The sequence below is a fragment of the Adiantum capillus-veneris genome, chromosome 11 (genome assembly GCF_014529385.1).
Source record: "Adiantum capillus-veneris isolate H3 chromosome 11, ASM1452938v2, whole genome shotgun sequence".
Classification (NCBI taxonomy): Eukaryota; Viridiplantae; Streptophyta; class Polypodiopsida; order Polypodiales; family Pteridaceae; genus Adiantum; species Adiantum capillus-veneris.
The window spans coordinates 140,052,270-140,066,782 of NC_140941.1; the positions used below are offsets into that span (position 1 = coordinate 140,052,270).

At 46.3% G+C, this 14,513-nt stretch overlaps 1 protein-coding gene across 1 annotated transcript in view; it reads left to right on the forward strand.

Annotated features, from left to right (window-relative positions):
* Positions 1-9,824, forward strand: part of LOC147448117 (uncharacterized) — a 70,807-nt gene extending 60,983 nt beyond the window's left edge. Inside the window, exons 7-8 of the mRNA XM_086523980.1 lie at positions 9,100-9,231; positions 9,333-9,824. Coding sequence (XP_086380106.1) covers positions 9,100-9,231; positions 9,333-9,522 — 322 coding nt within the window. The 3' untranslated portion in view covers positions 9,523-9,824. The remainder of the gene's footprint in view (positions 1-9,099; positions 9,232-9,332) is intronic.
* The last annotated feature ends 4,689 nt before the right edge of the window (positions 9,825-14,513 follow it).

The window sequence follows — 14,513 nt, forward strand, 5'->3', positions numbered from 1 at the left end:
TTGTAAAGCTTACAACTTTACGTGTCCTTTTTGCTCTCGTTGCGGTGCTTGATTTTGAATTGAATCAAATGGATGTAAAGATAGCGTTTTTGCATGGTGATATTGAAGAGGACATATACATGAAGTGAAGATTTTGTAGTTCCTACACGTGAGGAACTTGTATGCAAACTGAAAAGGGCTCTGTATGGTTTGAGACAATCATCACGACAGTGGTATAAGAAGTTTGACACTTTTATGCTGTCTCAAGGGTTTAACGCAGCCATGCAGATCATTGTTTGTATATGAAAAGGGATGAAGATCGTAGTCCCATCATACTTGTTCTCTATGTTGATGACATGCTGCTTGCCGGGAAACATAAGACTAGTCTTGATGCTCTGAAATGTAAGCTAAATTTAGCATTTGCTATGAAGGATTTGGGTGATGGAGAGCATATTTTGGGCATGCGTATTAAAAGAGATAGAAAGCTGAAATTGATGTTTTCATCTCAAGAAAGGTACATTGCAAAAGTACTTGACAGATTTAATATGACTGATGCTAAGTCTCTTGGAGTACCTTTACCTCCATACACTAAGCTTAGCAAAGGATGAGGTGGCATTGAAAGCAATGAAGGGAATCCCATATGCATCAGCTTGTGGTTCTCTTATGTATGCTATGGTTGCCACTCGTCCCAACATTGCTTATGCAATGGGAGTTGTTAGTCGATACATGTCGAATCCTGGCAAAGTGCATTGGGAAGCTGTCAAATGCATTCTAAGATATTTGAAAGGTACACAATCAAAGTGTGTTTGCTATGGAAAAAGTGACTTGAAGTTGCAGGGATATTGTGATGCAGACATGGCAGGTGACATGGATACCAGGAAATCTACCAGTGGATATGTATTTGCCATTGCTGGTGGTGCAGTCTTTAGGTGTTCTAGGTTGCAAAAAATTGTGGCATTGAGTACTATTGAGGCTGAATATATTTCAGCCACAGAGGCTTCAAAGGAGGCCATTTGGTTGGGCAGACTTGCAAAAGAACTTGGTATGCCTGCTCATACACCCGTGTTGGGTAGTGATAGCCAAAGTGCTGTCTATTTAGCCAAAAATGCCATGTTTCATGCACGTACCAAACACATAGATGTGCGGTACCACTTCATACGACAAGTATTGGAGGATGGTCTAGTCACCTTGACTAAGATCCATACATAGGATAACCCTGCAGATGTTCTCACCAAGAGTCTTGCTAAGGCTCAACATGAGCATTGCATACAGCTGGTGGGAGTTGGTTAACTTAAAGGCATCATTTATGCCTTTAAGTGGGAGGTTGTTGGGTTAAAGGTCTAAATAACTCCTTTTTGTACATTTTTATACTTTGTCCAGGTTCATATTAAACCTGGACACATTTTTTTAAAGTCACTTATAATAAGAGTGGGAAAACCAACATATTTCCGATTTCCAAAAAACACTGAGGTGAAAAAATAACAAAACGACCCTGTGCTCGTTGCTGCTGCTCCCCTCGCTGTGCCATCGCCCCCCCCCCCCCCCCCCCCCCATCCCCCCAGCGCTGACCGCTGCCCTCGCTCCCCCTCCCCCCCTCAGCGCTGCCCGCTGCCCCCCCTCCCGCTGCCCCGCTGCCTGCCTGTCCCACGCTGCCTGCCCGCCATTGCCCGCCCGTGCTGCCTCTTCGCCACTGCCGCCCCCGCCATCCCCTCCCGCTACTGCCAGCATTACCGCATTAGCCGCCTCAGCCCGCTGCCCTCCCCCCCCCCCCTCGTCCGTTGCCCGCCCGTGTTTTTTCTTCACTCCGACAGCTCCTTGCAATTCGGCCCCTCCAGCATTGCGTCAGTCATTGGGGCAGTGCTTTGTGTGCCTTATTGCAGCATCTTCCCGTGTCGCCGTCTTCTTACGCCACAGCAGTAGACACAGATGGAGGCTCCAGCTTCGCCATAGAGAGACTCGTCAGAAGCCCCCTCGCCCGACCCCGCTGAGCCCACCATCGGACTTGCTCTCTCGCCGACAGAGCAAGCGAGCCTTGCCGCAGAGGTAGAGCGATTGCAGGCGACTTCGGTCATCTGCAAGATTCTCGGCACCCGACCTAGCAGAGGAGAGCTACGAGACCTTCTCCAGGCCCGCCTTCTCGCAGAGGTGGGCAAGATCTTGGATGTCCAGATTCTCGGACGGGGTTACTATCAGATCGAGTTTGAGACTTCCGAGATGGCGTCCAAGGTCATAGCTATGAGTCCACTGGCCATCCGAGCATCACGTGTCCACTTTCGACAGTGGCGGCATGGTTTTGACCCGGCTTCGGATGTTCTAGTAGAGGAGGCAGACATCCCCATCTCGGTCTGCTTTCTGGGTTTATGGAGGGAGTACTTACCACTTCTATCCAGGATCGGCTCCGCCATTGGGACTCTCCTAGAGACACCTCGTACACCAGCATCAGTAGCTGCCACGGCGGCTGGCATTCCCTCAGTTCGAGTTTTGGTCAGAGATACCCACACGCTCCCGAAGGTTATCCTTTTGCCTCGGGTGAGTGGGGGTTGGTTTAGACAGAGTGTGGAGTACTCGGGCCTCCTGAACCAGTGCTTCACTTGTCGACAGATGGGCCATCTAGCGAAGACCTGTCCACGGAGGAGGCCGCGACCTGCACCACAGCCTCAGCCCCAGCTTGCCAGGGCTGGCCCGCAGCCACAGCCAGCGGTACAACGCACACATGCAAAGCCACCCTCCGAGCCTGGGGCTCCAGCGGAGGAGAGGTGGCAGCAGGCCCGTGGTCGACGACGACAGGGGCCACAGCGTCAACCTGGCACTCAGAGTGGCCCTCAGGCGCCTACTCAGCAGCAGTGGGTTCCCACGAGGAACCGCTTTGGTCCTCTTGAGCAGGAGGAGATCCCTGCGCCAGCCCCCACCTCCGCTTCACCCTCGACAGCCTCTCCTCCCCCAGAGTTCCCCCCCTCTTCCTCATCCTTCCCCCCGCCTTCTGCTCCCGTCGTCTCTCCACCTCGCCCCCCTTCCTCTGTTGCCCCATCCCGCCCCTCTTCTCCATCGCTCCCCCTAGCTCCTTCTCCCCCCCCCCTCCTACTCCAGTTCCCCAGTCAACCCAGGGGGCAGGGCCTTCTCCGGCAGCTAGGAGATCTCTTGGCAGCGCCTTTGCCACGAGTCGCCTAGCGAGAGAGGGTCAGCCTTTCTTACGGCCCCCTCTGCAGATTCAGACATCTTCCCTAGCAGCTATCCCTCGTGGTGTGACGAGCATTGACATCCGGCGCTGCTGGGACTTCTTCGACTACGGCTTCACTCGTTTTCTCGGCGACTCCGCAACAGACCACGAGGCAGCCTGCCTTGTTCCTTGCCGCTAGGGGGACAGAGGCCTTGGACTCAGCGGTTGGTTTCTCCTTCCCTCTCTGTGGCAGGGCCGAGACAGAGTGGACCCTTGACTCAGTGTTGGGATGGTTGCATACACAGATCCTAGAGTTCTCTCACCACATGGGAGAACTTGGAGTTACAGATATGCTGCAGACTTTGTGGCCATTGGCCAAGTTTGCGGTGACACCCCCAGACTCAGCAGGATGTAGGCACATTGTGGTGTACTTCTTTGCTGATACGCAGTGTTTGCCTTGCTATGTATACATTCATTAGGACTCCTGGAAAGAGGAGGTTGCTTTATGCACGGCTCGTTCTGCTTGGGATTCGGCTAGACACTCGCTGCAGTCACGCCTATCTAGAGGACGCTCGGATGCGGATTACTCCCCATCCAAGCCTGCCTCGAAGATAGCCCGTTTAGCTGCTGCGGTAGCATCTGTTCTCTCTCGCTCCCCATGAGGATCGTCTCATGGAACGTGCAGGGACTAGGTGGGCCCCAGTTTCAGCGTCAGCGGGGCCGATTGTGTCAGGAGCTTCAGCGCTGCCTTATGGGAGGAGAGATTGATCTCCTTATGCTTCAGGAGCACCATATGAGTGAGAGCCGCATGCGGCGATGTGGTCAGATTTTGCGTGGATGATATGAGACCTTTTGGAGAGCTGCTTTTGGACCTGGAGGCATCCAGGGTGGGGTATGTATGACTATTGCGGACTCATTGCAGCAGGCCATTGTGGGCAGAGGGATTATTGTGCCAGGCAGGGCCCAGTGGATTACTATGCAGGTTCAGGGTAGCCTTGTGGATTTCCTGAACATCTATGCGCCCAATGTGGGAGTGCTCGTGCAGAGTTTTGGTCACAGATTGTTGAGTCTCTGCCGCAGGCAGATCATTGGTGCATAGGAGGGGACTTGAACATGTTGGAGGACCCTTTTGACAGGATTGGTGGCAGCCATGCTATTGTGCACGGAGTCGAGTTGGCAGCTTGGGAGAGGTTATGTATGACTTTGAGGGTCTCGGATGCATGGCAGCACTCTGGTTTTGTGAGGCCCCCAGACAGTCTTGCCTTCTCTAGATCGGACCGCAGAGTGGGAGGAGTGAATCTATCGCGGATAGATCGCTTCTACACTAGTGACCACTTCAGTGACTTGGGAGGATCAGTGGGCATCCTGGCAGGGACCTCCTTCTCGGACCATGCACCAGTGACCCTCACAGTGGCAGACAGGCAGAGGAGTGGGAGCACGATGCTTCGCATCCCAGAGCGGGTCTTGTTGGACTCAGCACTCAGAGAGAGGGTAGAGGCTCTCTGGACAGAGGGCATGGACAGACAGGATTCTCCTGCAGACAGAGTGGCCTCAGGCCTAGCTCAGATTAGCCACTTTTTTCTTCAGGAGTCTCTGGCTCGCTGGGCTCCAGCGAGAGAGGCGGAGCAGGGTCTCAGACGGGGCATTGCTTCATTACAGAGGATGCAGGAGCAGCATCCAGACAGTCCATGGTTGGAGGAGCAATTACAACAGTCTCGACACGAGCTTGCTAGCACAGAGGAGAGGCGTCATGAGTTTGCCTTCCATCGACAGGCATCTCAGTGGACTCAGGTGGGTGACAGAGTGACTGGTGCTTTCTTTGAGACGGTGGGACCTTGGCACTCGCATACCAAGGTCAGTCAGTTGAGGAGGCCCGATGGGTCAGTAGCTTGTGAGCCCGAGGATATACGTGCAGTTGCTACTGACTCTTACCGTGAGTTACTGTTTGGTGAGCCCCAGTCAGAGCGGCAGGATGCATGCAGGGAGCAGGTTTGGGCAGAGATGCCATGTCTTGTGACAGAGGAGATGCGCCAGAGGCTAGAGATGCCACTTCAGCTTGAGGAGCTGCACACGGCTCTTAGGGCCCTCCCCCGTGGTAGCTGTCCAGGTGAGGATGGGTTGACTCCCAGCTTTTTCTTGGAGTACTGGGACCTGCTTGGACCAGATCTTTGTAGTGCTTTTCAATACATTTTGCACACAGGAGTGATGCTTGACAGCATGAGTGAGGGCCCGATCTACCTCATTCCCAAGTAGGGTGGCTCCTTGGATGAGATTCGACAGTGGCGACCCATCACCATCCTCAACTCAGCCTACAAAATTCTTGCCAAGGCTCTGAGTTTGAGGATTCAGCCACTTTTAGAGAGCCTTATACATGGGACTCAGACAGGTTTTGTCAATGAACGCAGTATCCTTGACAACATCTTTACTTTCTGGGAGGCTTCTGCCCTGGCACGGCTCCGTGGTGAGGACCTCGTGATTATTCTTCTCGATTTTGAGAAGGCATACGACAGAGTTGACTGGGACTTTCTAGAGGGCACTCTACGCAGGATGGGCTTCTGAGATGCTTGGATCAGAGGGGTGTCAGCTTTGTATAGACAGGCTCACAGTCAGGTGCTTTTGGCAGGAGGTAGAGGTGAGCGCTTCATGCTTACACGCTCGGTCAGACAGGTCCTCTTGCCCCCTTTCTCTTTCTGTTCTATGCGGAGGCGATGAGCAGATTTTTGGTGTCACAGCAGGTTGGTCTACGGGGCTTGGCATTCCCTATTCGGGGAGATGAGCTACTGGACGCTAAGTTTGCCGATGACTCAGCCTTGTACTTAGATGGCCAGGAGGCCAATCTTCACAGATGTGAGCAGGCTTTGGAGACCTTCTGTTGTGCATCGGGCGCACTGATCAACTGGAAAAAGACAATGGCTTTCTCGGTTGGTAGTGCTCCTGTGCCAGATTGGATGCAAGGAGAGGGTTTCAAGTGGATTCCCCCAGGGACTGCAGTTCGGTACTTGGGTTGTCAGGTTGGTTTGGACTTGTCTCCCGAGCAGCAGATTGCTCCTCTTCTCCTGTCCATCAGGAGAAAGCTGTTACATTGGAGCTCAACACGACTTTCTCTGGCTGGTAGAGTAGTAGTTGCCAACCAAGTGTTGTTGGCGACTATGTGGTACATCACTTCTTGCTGGATCTTCTCGAGTTCTTGTATCAGCCAGGTAGAGAGGCTGATCAGGAACTTCCTTTCGTCAGGATGTGACACTCAGATAGCCCGAGCCAAGGTGGCTTGGCCGGTCATCACGCTTCCTTGTTCTCAGGGAGGGCTCGGGATCATTGATCCAGCACAGCAGAGCAGAGCCCTTCGTGGGAAGCTCATAGTCCGAGGAAGGAGTTATTACTGCAGAGCCCTGCAAGGAGTTATTACTACAGAGGCTTCATGCCAGGGTGCCTCAGTCAGGAGGCCCTTGGCAACCTTCGACCAGATGGATCTTTACAGAGATATGCAGAGTTGGTTTGAGCAGGAGACTGGAGGGCCGCTTCGCTGTGAGTTTGCTTCGATCTTGGCAGCTCTTACGGCGTAGCCTGGAGCAGAGACAGCCGACGTGCACGGAGGAGCGCCTACGGCAGCCCCTTGTCTGGAACCCCATGGTTAGCACTCAGAGAGGCCACTTGGTTGGTAGTCGGCCTCATGTTTCCTGGGGTCCCATGGCAGCAGGTCCAACGCGCTCTCTAGGTGACTGGCTAGAGTTCACAGGTTTGTCAGAGGTGTAGGGTTTCCAGCTACAGGGCATGAGAGGGGTGCAGAGCATGTGTCAGGACATCTCAGAGTCAGTTCCAGCTGAGTGGCTCACGCCTCTCGAGCCAGTAGTATTCCGGTGGATGGGAGCCTTCACACGACTGGAGGTTCTCATTTCAGTCAGGGCCTGCTCAGAGATTGTCCCAGGCCTGTTCTTCGAGCTTCAGGGTGGGGGACGACTACAACGAGTTGCAGTAGAGGCCCCGCGGGTAGCAAAGTGCTGCTTCCAGAGGATCCGAGTTGTGGGCATCTGTGGGAGGACTTGCGTGATAGACCGTGACCCAGCAGCTCTTGAGACTGGACACTGGAGGCTATGGGCTTGGGAGTGTTGTCCACTGACACGAGTACAGTGGGATCCTGGTGAGTGGCTATGGAGGGACCCCTTCTCTTCTGCAGACCACCCAAGAGTCCCCTTCTTTCAGTACACTGTTCGGCTTGGACGTCATATACTTGCAGCACAGTGGTCTCTCGGCCGCATGTGCAGCCTGTGACCATTTGGTGGAGAGTCAGCGTCACTGTCTTTGGGACTGTCCCTCGGCCCAGCAGGTGTGGCTACGAGTTCTTCGGCTGATGCCTACTCTCTCCACGGCTAGACAGTACACTTGGGAGGCAGCGGCTTGGTCCACTCTCACGGGCCCGGCACTTCAGTTTGAGCTATCTTCCACCAGCAGGATGATAGTGATACAGGGGGGGGCGACCTACACTCCAGCCTGCTACAGAGCTTACTCCACAGGGGTGGTGCAGTGAGAGAGAGGAGTGTTGGGAGCTCATCAGTGGCCTGGCACTTTGGTTCATCTGGCGGGCCCGCTGTTTCCGCATCTTTGAGGATCGCTCTGTGCCACCAGCAGAGACTGTTCGTGACTTTTGGCTAGAGCTGATCCATACTCTCAGAGGACAGCTTGAGGGACTACAGGCAGATCTGACCGCATGCGGGAGCGCCGCGAGCCTTAATTTGACTCTGGCGCCCTGGGCCTTTCTACACCACTGTCCAGGGGGTGCTCAGATGGCACTACTTTCCACCTGTATGGCTCTTCCCTCCTCCCATCTCTTGATTTAGCCTCATTGTATATATGCTGTTTCTTTCATTGGGAGAGTCTCCCTATCATGTTTGTTGTAGCCCTCTCTTGCAGAGGTGGTTGTAGCCCAATGGGCAGTTTTCATTAACTAATAGAAGGATCTTTTTCTCGGAAAAAAAAAAAAGTGGGAAAACCCAAAACTCACTTATTGAGTTTCCCCCAAAAACGTGAGCTCTCTCTCTCTCTCTCCCTGCTTCGATCTTTAGCGCTTCCTCTCTGCTGCACTCCGCCTCCTGCCTCTTGCCCCAATCCTGCACTACATTGCGACGCGCACCTACCGGCACCTTCTGCTTCGCACTTTCAACACTCCCTACACTTTAAGCAAGAGGCTTTATTTGCAAATGAGAAGTAAACAAAATTCATATCCATAGCGTCTCTTACATTCACAAACATTTGGATAGTAGTCTAGAAAAAAAAGGTTGGACATGGATAACAACTGATAGGGTTTGTCGACACCTGTAATACGTATTCAAGGATAACGATACATGGATGCTGGTGAGGACTCTTATCTTTTCTTAGGACCTTTTTTTGCCTAGTTGCTGTCCATCACTGATGTACCTGACCCTTGCCACATTGTAGACAATCATTCAGATTACCCCATGTACAAAAACACTAGAATGATACCTCAATTCTCATATATATGTACAAAAATGAATCAAAGACTGAGTTGTTTTTGTGCTACTCCTTGTCCCTTGTCTAAAGCCAACTGTCTTTTGAATTGTTATGTTCTTTTGTGTATAAGTATTAGTTTAAAATCAGAAAAACACACACACACACACACACACAATCAGGCTAATGGGTTGCATCTTGGTCTTTCATTGTTCAAGTCTCGTGCTGCTTTCTCTCCTTTGAAGGTATATCCATGCACGTGTGCACTTTCCCACATGCACTCAGGCGTATGAGTGCACACACAGATACCCACAAGTTTCCATGTACTCACACCCATGCATTGGCAGGCAGGAATTTTGTATCCTTTTGTCTCGTTTCTTGTAATTATTTGTACTAGGGCTTAAATTTCATGTTCTTGACACCGTCTCCTTGAGCCTTTTGCAGCCTTGCTCCTTTTTTAAACGAACCCTCATGAACAAGTTATTTATCTGTTGCTGCAGGTATTTATATGATGTTTTATCAAAAGCTTTGGTTGTGAAGTACAGAATTCCCATCTTGGTGGTTGCCAACAAAATGGATAAAGTAACTGCACATTCGACGGAATTTGTCTGCAAGCAAATTGAGAAAGAAATGTAATTTTCTGTTCATATACTCTCAGGTTTTTTGTTTGTTACATTTTTTAAAGTATTAAAACTCAGTGAGTCAAACTGCATGCTGTGGTTCCTGCATGCAGTGACAAATTGCGTGTAACAAGGACTGCAGTTTCGGAAGCTGATATGACAAGTGAGGTCTCCATTGGAAAAGAAGGCGTGCCTTTCAAATTTACGCACTGTGTGAATAAAGTTATGGTAACTGAGGCATCCGTGGTTACGGGGCAGATGACCGATATTTACCAATTTATCAGAGAACAGGTAGGATACTAAATTAACTAGAACTTGTTCTGTGTGTGTTGCAAAAGTATTTCACTATGACCTTATGGAGGAGGGTTATGATCGAGTTACATTGTCCCGATACCTACTCAAAGGATGCATAGTGTGTCTTAAGTGGCAAGCATTGTTCAAGCTTGTATAGTGTGTCTTAAGTGGCAAGCATTGCCCAAGCTTGCATCAAGCGGCCATAGAAGTAGGTTGGCAAAATTTTCTGTGTGTCCGTAAATTGAACCTACGCCATTTGTATCCCTGGCGCAAAAACAGAGCTACTGTATTAATACACAGGTCTTGCGGAATCTTTTGTCTGGGTTCAAAAATTGAGAGTGAGGTGGTGGTCAACACACATAAATGAGCAAGAAAATTCGTCTGTGTGTTTGAGTAAGACATTTTTAATTATACTTTTGAGAGCTCATGTTGTAAGGACCGTGCGTGCTTTGTTTGTTAAAAGGTGATTGGACGTGTTTGGCATTGATTGTGGACATTTTTAGAGCTACACTGAGGGTAATAATGCAATGTCACGTTCTGGTCAGATCATCAGGTAGGGTCTCTTTTCAACCTTCTCATAAACTTTGTAAGAAAACCTTGTAAATTTACGAAGTTAATGTGAGAATGGAAATTTATCAATGGGTGTTTTTTTGTGGAAATGTCGATTAGCCATAATGAATCAGCTATACAATGTGTGCTGTTCAATAATACATTGCAAAAGTGAGTGAATTGGGTAGTCATACATATGTAGATTGAAGTTAATATGTACACATCATCTTTCATGCACGTTATCTTTGTGCATGATTTTCCAGTGTGTACATGTTGCCACACACGCAACAAGTACAAATACTCTCCCCTTGTCATGTATAGCACTTCTAGCATAAAGCAATTTAAACATTTCAAATCGTTGAGAAATTTTAAATAAGAATAGAACTGAACTAGAAATAATATTCATGCTCAAGCACCTTCAACCAGATTGAGGTTGAAAAGCTACTATTTTTTGAACTCCACAAGTGATAAACGTTGAGTTGATATAACGTGCATTTATCTCTAGTGGACAACATTGATTTCAATCCATTGTTGCATAGATTTATGGTGTCCACTACGTATAACCCATGACATAGTCGAAGGATATGAAATGATTAGTTACATAATGCTTTCATTATTAATAAGTACAATATGATATTTTGGACCACTAATGTTCACAGTTTCAAAAGAAGCTTCAATGGTCCTTGCATACCAACCCTACTAAAGAACTCCATCATGCTATTGGAGTTCGATGATTTACACACTTATCATACTATTCTTCATGGATAGATTTGACATTTCGACATATACATCAATAAGCATGCAAATTTCTATGTTCAAACTTTTTCTTTTTTGGGCTACAATAGACCAGCGTCCTTTTCATTTCAATCTCAATCTCCCAAATTAAAGTATCTATCTACCATAAGGATAGGTACAAGACTTTCACTAGTATTAGAAGAAGGTAAATATACAAGGTGCTTTCAAAGTCTAGTAATATTCAATCCTCGAGTTTTTTGTATCTAGCAATCCAATTATAGTATTTTTTTCCAACTATAACAACATAGTGATGCCCCATGAGCTCACAACTCACATTTGTAGCATCTTCAATGTACTAACTAATCTAGCTACTGTTTTATATCAACAAGTGGGATAAAAAAGTATACACCTAAGATGCAATATAAATCCGGGACAGCTTCAAAATATTCTTATGGAGAGAGGAAATATATAACCGGATCATAGAAGTGGACAAATATCAAATCTTGAGCTCCTTATGCACAATTATATTGTATGAGGGCTTTCTTCCCTTCTACTTTATACGTTACATTAGTTTTGTTACCACTTGATTGTTTCTACCTAGCTTCCCCTCCCTTAGTGAATGCTTGAGAACATCTCCTTGGCCACTTGAGATATGTTGCTTCTCTATAGTAGTTGATGGTGTTTTCCATTATATTAGGAAAGCATATATCTTAATTGAAATTCAAAAACCAGTCCATAATGTAAGGAGAGACAACTACTCTGCAAGAAACAAATATGTCAAGGGGAATGTGAACCTTTTCTTTTTTGAAGGTTGTGGCATACATTAAAAGATAGGCAGGCATAATGTTAATTTTTTGGTTAGACCTTAATATCTAATTAAATTAGCATGTACGAGTGAGATCCTCTCCTGTGCACATATTTGCTTGTATTCATGAGTTTCAGTGAGCTTAAAACTAAAGAGATACATTTCACTATGGGTAAAAATAATATTTACTTGACTAAAAATAGAATTTGTATGGATTAAGAGAGATTTCCTGTGAATTGAAAGCTAAATAGCTCGGTCTTCAATGTAGCAATTGACGTTGCTTGAAGTCAATGAGTCCCTATACTCCCTATATCCTCATTTTCTAATATACATCAATCGCACATTCTATCATAAGTCTCATCATTCAAGGTGGTTAAAAAATAAAACTCCTTAATTAAATTTTATTTACACCCAAGTTTGAATGCAACTATCCTCAATTGTGCTATCTCAATCGTCAATTGGTATAAGTAAATTGTGTTGTCTTAGTGAGTAATCTACACCATATTGCATCAATTGGTGATCTATCTAGATCAATTGTGCGCTTCAGCTGGTAGTCTACAGAAGAATCCGTGTCTTCTCAATCTGTGCAATACACCATATAATGAAAGCATTGGGAAACTTCTAAATTGGAGACATCTATTGCCTTAATTGGAACTCTACAATCAAGTGTTGCCTCATTGGGTCTCTACACGAACGTGTTGCCCCATGGATGTTGTACACTATAATTAGTCATTCATAGCCTCGCTCGGCAATCCAAAGAAGTTTGCCAAATCTATGTGATAGTGGGAAACAGTGTCATGTTGGATCCAAGAAAAATTAATCCAAGCACGACAAGCATGGAGATGAAACTAAAGATTGAATCAAGCTTCGAAATGAATTCAAAGTGTGTGAAGCCTTGATGTTATTTCCCAAAACATATGACCATAAAGGAGCTCTCATAGGCATGTTGTTAGCTATACATTTACACTTTTCATGCTCAAAAAATATATTTCCTTAGGGAAGTAATCATCAAACGGACTAAGCCAGGAACAAATGTGCTCCCCCTTTTTCTTACCATCAATTGGTCTAAGATTCTCTAATAGTTTGTTGATGCTCAAAGATTGTGCATATAACCTTTGCAACTCCTTCATCTTTATCATTAGGGCTGGAAGTAGGTTGCTTGCTGAGAGCAGTCTCTAAAAATTCAAAGTTAATTCTTCTTGGCAACTAATTACTCTCTTAATAACTATGCAAGTTATTCAGTGGGTGGATTTACAAGCAGCAATTGCTATAGTTTCCTTGGAAAATATGGATTGATATCACTCAAATGGCTGTTATTCCTGGTGTAGTGTTGAATGTGATGGTCAGGGAATTTGGTTGGAAAAGTAGGTGGTGAAAAAAATAGTAAATAATGTAATAGAAAAGGCTTTCCCTGAGGACTTGGAACTTTCAGGCTATGAACACTCATTTTGGAAATTTGAAACAAGGAAGGTGAATGGTCAAGTGGAAAAACACTTGTTTTTATCTTAATGTGGTGAGTTTTAATCTCCCTTTATTGCAAGACCAATTTGGAGAAGACTCCTATGCCCATAGTGCTAATGGTACACCAAGGGTAGTCAATGGTGTCTTTGAGAGTGTCTCATTTTCCTTGGCCCTTACTTTGGTCGTAAGGCTTAGGATGAGTAGGCTTGCTTACAATGTACGCTGTTGTAGAGAGATCTTGTGCAACAAAAAGAGAGGAACACAACAGAGTTGATGTGCATAAATTGGATCTAGGTTGTTGCCAAGCATGAGTGAGCTCCACCCTCAATGTAGGTTCTTGCTGTTTTTCATACATAGAGATAACGTGCACCAAAAGCTAGAACCATGAAGAAGATGACACAAAAATTAGGCGTAGTATGCCCCTCTCTACACGAGTGAGCTCCTCTCTTGTGCATGTATTTGCTTGTATTCTTAAACTCAAAGTGACTTGATAATTGAGAAATTGGGATAAAAGTAGTATCTACTTGAATAGAGTTTGCATATTTTAAGAAAGGTTTCCTACGACTACTCATTTGTGTCTTCTCATCTTGCTTAGTCTATATCTACTCACTTAAAAGTGGATCATTCAACTAAGATGCGCAAGTTTAGGCCTACCAAGTTAGCAGTTAAGGCTCCCAAATAAGCACAATATTTGTGGAAATGTTTACAAGCTATATGGTTTTCTATAACATAGTACAAGTGATTGCGTTCCAAAGTTTGTGATGTTTTAAGGTGTATTTTTTAGAGTGTAGGCATGCAACTCCATCTGAGGATCTCTTCTCTTCTTGAGAGGGATGGTTAGACCAAACAAATCAGGTTAATGACATACATGAGTAAGAAATAATCAAATTAAGAAGAATGTTCACTACCTTTGGAATTTTCTTAAAATAGTGTCAAGCATGTGACTAAAAGGTTTAGTCCATTCATGCTTATTTCTTGGTTTTCAATCTACGTCACCAATTACGGTGGGGTTCACAACTAAAAGAATTCAACAAGTCAAAGGAATTTACCCAAGACCATAAAGTTTTGTTCAATTAACCAAATGTTCAGTAAGTGCAAGAAAGATACAAGAAGTATTGACAAGAATCATCATCAAGTCACTTTTATGGAAGATGTCGAGGTTTTCCTAAGGGTTCCTACCTATAGATCAACTCATAAGTTGTCTCTAGGGTATTGTGGTCCATTCAATATAATCAATCATGCTAGACAAATGACATATAAATTGGAGCATTACATGGCACTCATATATTACATTTGAGTATTTCATGTAGTAAGTCATTTACAATCATGCTTGCATTACGATGACAATGTGCTTAATCGAGACGTTTTAATTGACCTCATTAACCCTCCTAATTTACCACATGAGCATAAATAGAGTATGGTTTTCCATGAATTGTGGACACATCTTGTG